Source organism: Bradysia coprophila, assembly GCF_014529535.1.
Source record: "Bradysia coprophila strain Holo2 chromosome IV unlocalized genomic scaffold, BU_Bcop_v1 contig_5, whole genome shotgun sequence".
Lineage (NCBI taxonomy): Eukaryota > Metazoa > Arthropoda > Insecta > Diptera > Sciaridae > Bradysia > Bradysia coprophila.
The window spans coordinates 6,512,474-6,516,696 of record NW_023503374.1 but is presented as its reverse complement, the minus strand read 5'-3'; the positions used below and the strand labels follow the sequence as shown (position 1 = coordinate 6,516,696).

Here is a 4,223-nt window from a genome sequence, read left to right as displayed (position 1 = left end):
CATGGGTGTCGGGGAATCTCGCACACGCGATCATAGTATGCGTCCTTTTACGACATGTAACGAAAAGTCATGACTGTGCGAGATTCACCACTTAGATGTGAATCTCGCACACCATGAATTTGTGTGGTGTGCGAGATTACCCTACCCCATTTCATGCTACCACCCCGAAAATCAAAATCAGCCTAGAGGCAGGGGAAAAATTAATTTTTGAATTTTTTTTTTTGCTGTTTCGGATTCCTTGGTCAATTCTAAGTACAGCCTGGGGCCAGGCCTTTTAAAATAAAAACAAAATGAAAATACGACCCACCCTAACAGCCATGTACGTTTCGAGTACCTCGAGGAATTTCCGTGAGAAAAATGTAAGTTTTCAGTCTATTTCGGTTGAAAACTTCAATTGCCCATATCTCATTGTTGAATTTTAAACCCAATAGTAGCCTCTTTGCCTCGGAAATACATGCAATAACGTGTAATCTTTCATTGATTTATGTGAAACGATCTCAATACAAAATTGAAACATTTTGAATTTCAACTCACTTTTTTAAACATTTTTGTATCGCCATCTATCGATTCAACGCAACTGCAACGAAACGTCAACATCTCCACACCGATTAACTGTCAAACAGTTTCAGTGACACCAAAACTTTTCCTTTTCCGGTCCATAGTTTGACCTGTAAGTATCGCAAAAGTTTTTCGAAATAAATTTGCAATCATCGCGTCTATTTATGATGAAAATAAATAATTTCTAATCGAAATTGAACGTTGAAAAGAAGGTTTTACACGATTCTGATATTATTTATGCGTTTTTGCGGATATTTCTGTTAATTTTTGTGTTATTTTTGATTTCGATGAACTGTCAATGGACGAATAGTGTTGATTGCTTATTTAAACTGATGAAAAATAATTCAATTCGCTTTTGATAATAATGTGACCAACTACGGCAACGATAGGCCTGCAATGATCAATCGAAAAATCGATTTATTGTTCATATTTGTTCATTTGTTTTCACATGATAAACATAACCTCAACGTTGCCGTGTTGTCCCAGTGAGTGCACTACTAAAATTTAGTTTCTTTCTCTCATTTCCAGGCAAAATGCGTAAGATTATGAAAAGTGGCAAAGTCGTAATCGTCCTCTGTGGACGTTACGCCGGTCGCAAGGCCGTTGTTGTGAAAACATTTGATGACGGTACAGCCGATAAGCAATTTGGCCATGCTCTAATTGCTGGCATCGATCGGTATCCACGCAAAGTAACAAAGAAGATGGGCAAAGCAAAATTGAAGAAGAAGTCCAAGATAAAGCCATTCCTCAAGGTAATGCCTAAATCGCAAAATTTTCAGATTTTTATTCCGCACAGTTTTGTCTGACGGTCAAATCAATTTCCATTTTCAGACCTTAAATTACAATCACTTGATGCCAACCCGATACAGCGTCTCAGATGTAGCATTGGAAAAGGTGACCGTGAAAGATCTTAAGGATCCAGTCAAACGAAAGACACACCGCTTCCAGACACGAGTCAAATTCGAGGAAAAGTACAAGGCGGGAAAAAACAAATGGTTCTTCACGAAACTGCGATTCTAGATGCTGTTGCACATTTCATAAACCATCAAAACCTGTTGTTTATGAATAAAGTTTGTAAACAATGAACCGGGCATTTACATTGAATCGAAGAGGTAAAAGTCAGACAGTCTGGATTTAAAGATATTCTGCGTAACATCATGCACTTAGTGTCATAAACTGTGATGACGTGATGGATAAGCCGATAGTTGGAAAATTTTCCTTCTTTGATTTCAGTCAAATTGCATTGACTCTCATGACGTAATTCTTCGCCTCATCGCGTTGTTGAGATCAAACTGCAGTAACGTCAGAAGGCTTTGTCGGTTACTATACAGTGCAAGAGACTTAGTTCCAGTTAAAAATACGGCTTCGATCCATCAAGTTCCATTAATTTTTCTAACAAAATCGAAGCCGCAAAATTTGCTCCTTCATCGAGACTCTTGGCTCTCGCTTGAAACGTTCTACTTTTGGATCAATCAACCTGTTGTCCATTTAAAATCAGTACAATTGAAAACAAAATGGTACCAAAAGGGTGTAAACGGTGTCAACGCAGGTGACATACAACTTTCACACTATTCAATATCTGTTTTGGTGACATTCTTTGTATGAAAATGTGTGTTTGCACGATCTGACTTCCCCGCTGTTTACAGTCTTGCCAGTGGTAGCCCTTGTCGATCAAGCCAAATTCATTTACAAACGATGAAGAAAGGCGAAGAATTTGGTGATTTGGTCCAAATCATACAGCTATCAAAAGTGAAAAATCTAACGAATATTCTAATCTCATCAACATCAAGGATTGTACTGACGATTTCAATGAAAGCGGAAACATAGAAAACTTGAGTTTAGGTCATCAGCCATCATTCTCCACTTTTTCGTACTTGTTTAAGAAAATTTCACTAAAACTTGTAGTTTTGTCAAATATCGGACATAACTTGTCTCCTCTGTAAAAAATGAGCCGTCAGAACAGTCGGAGCGTTTGCTGCGACTGAGCCCCGTACGAACCCGTACATCTATTGCGCACGTGACCCTAGTTCGTCCGTAGCCCTACTCTTCCCGTAAACGTCGGTAAAGTAAAATTCTTATGAAATTTGTACGTCTTAAAAATTGCGCATAGCGCAATTACGAAGCCCCGCTATCTACACCGTTATTCAATATAGCTGTATATATTTATAAATAGATATCCATATTTGGGGTGCTTGAAACACCCCACACACATAACCAATCACTTCCCACTGATCAGTAACTTTGTAAGTATCATTTTCACCGATTTATATTGTTTTTACAAAAATCCAAAATGGCGGCCGACGGCCATTTTGTAATCCAAAATAGCGGCCGACGGCCATTTTGTTAGGAGGTGGAAAGTACAACGGCTGCTTTACATTCGTTAGTACCTTTCAAACAAAACAAAATTCATGAAATTCGGTTAAATTTTGCTCGAGATTTTAACAAAAAACACCACCTTCACTGTACGGCCGAGTAGCCAGATAAGAGCTCACTCCAAGAGACCTAGCTCACGCTCCGGTGAACATAATTTCATAAACTTTTTTTCCCTGATTGGTACGGTCAATACCTATCTAATAAAGTGAAAACAGACGAAATATGTTCAAATTTGGCCGACCTACAAGCAAAAACTGCTTGCCGCCCTGTGCCTGGTTCACACCAAGGGGTCTAACTCACGAGTCGGTCATCCGATTTCCATAAACGTTTTTTTTGTCGATCGTATCACTGACAAGTGTAGTGCTTAAATGTTTGGAGATATCGTCGAAAAACACTTAGGCACTTATTGGGCTCCAGCTCCGGAGAGGTCGATCCGAAATCACCCATCTTCGAACTTAGCCTGTCTTTTGATAATACCAAACGGGGAAAAAAAGAATTTTAGAAATCGGATGTGTTTTACTCAAGTTAGAGAACAGACAGACAAACGGTTTTTTTTCACTGGATTGGCATCTCTAGACAACCACAATAGGTTTCCCCTTACTCAGGGTACTTCGTACGGGTCTAAAAATATCTTTTACGGGCCGATGAGCAGAGGTCTAACAATTTTCGAATAGTTGGAAAATCTTCCACTTTATCGTAGAAATACAATGTATTCTAACTATCCGAATAGCCGCAATCGTTTCTTCTAAGAGCTGCTCCTTGAAATTTCGGGAAACACAAATTTATTTACGCTAAATCATGGAAAATCACTTTTATGGGATGTAACAATACGTGATACTTTGGCTCCTTCATACATCAGTGAATCCTCAAAGAAAGCAGGGTCTATTGCAGATAAAGCGGAGAGATTTAAGCATAATCATTATATACGTCTTAAAGAAAACTATTTATTTACCCCCCTTGCCTTTGAATCATTAGGTTGCATGGGTCCAGAAACAAAGAAATTTATTGACAAGTTGGGATCGTTGATGAAGAGAGCATCAGGGGAGCCACGTTCCAAAGATTATCTGTTGCAGAAAATTTCTATTGCTATACAAAGAGGCAATGCGGCATGTATTCTTGGAACTTTAGGAAGTAATAGAGCGGATGATTTTTATTTATTGTAATATTTGTTGATTGAAAAGATCGTTTTTTTATTGACTGCGCCGTATGTGAGCAGTCTTTTTTTTCGCTTTGAATAAATAAATTATAAAATGTTTTATAAAAATCGCTAAATCCTCGCTCAGGATCAGCAT

General features: G+C 38.4%; 1 protein-coding gene across 2 annotated transcripts; it reads left to right on the top strand.

Annotated features, from left to right (window-relative positions):
• Positions 1 to 576: 576 nt before the first annotated feature.
• Positions 577 to 1,641, top strand: LOC119071971 (60S ribosomal protein L27). Of its 2 annotated transcripts, none has more exons than XM_037177104.1 (3): positions 577 to 670; positions 1,087 to 1,310; positions 1,390 to 1,641. In XM_037177104.1, the coding sequence occupies exons 2-3, from the start codon at positions 1,092 to 1,094 to the stop codon at positions 1,576 to 1,578; spliced, it is 408 nt and encodes a 135-aa protein (XP_037032999.1). In that variant the 5' UTR covers positions 577 to 670; positions 1,087 to 1,091; the 3' UTR covers positions 1,579 to 1,641. The 2 variants fall into 2 exon arrangements, with proteins under 2 accessions (XP_037032999.1, XP_037033000.1); XM_037177105.1 differs by having other exon boundaries at positions 667 to 770.
• The last annotated feature ends 2,582 nt before the right edge of the window (positions 1,642 to 4,223 follow it).

Excerpts from the sequence above, each read along its gene's own strand:
- LOC119071971 (XM_037177104.1), top strand. The coding sequence starts at position 1,092 with ATGCGTAAGATTATGAAAAGTGGCAAAGTCGTAATCGTCCTCTGTGGA. Across the intron at positions 1,311-1,389 it reads AGATAAAGCCATTCCTCAAG|ACCTTAAATTACAATCACTT; the intron begins GTAATGCCTAAA and ends TTCCATTTTCAG.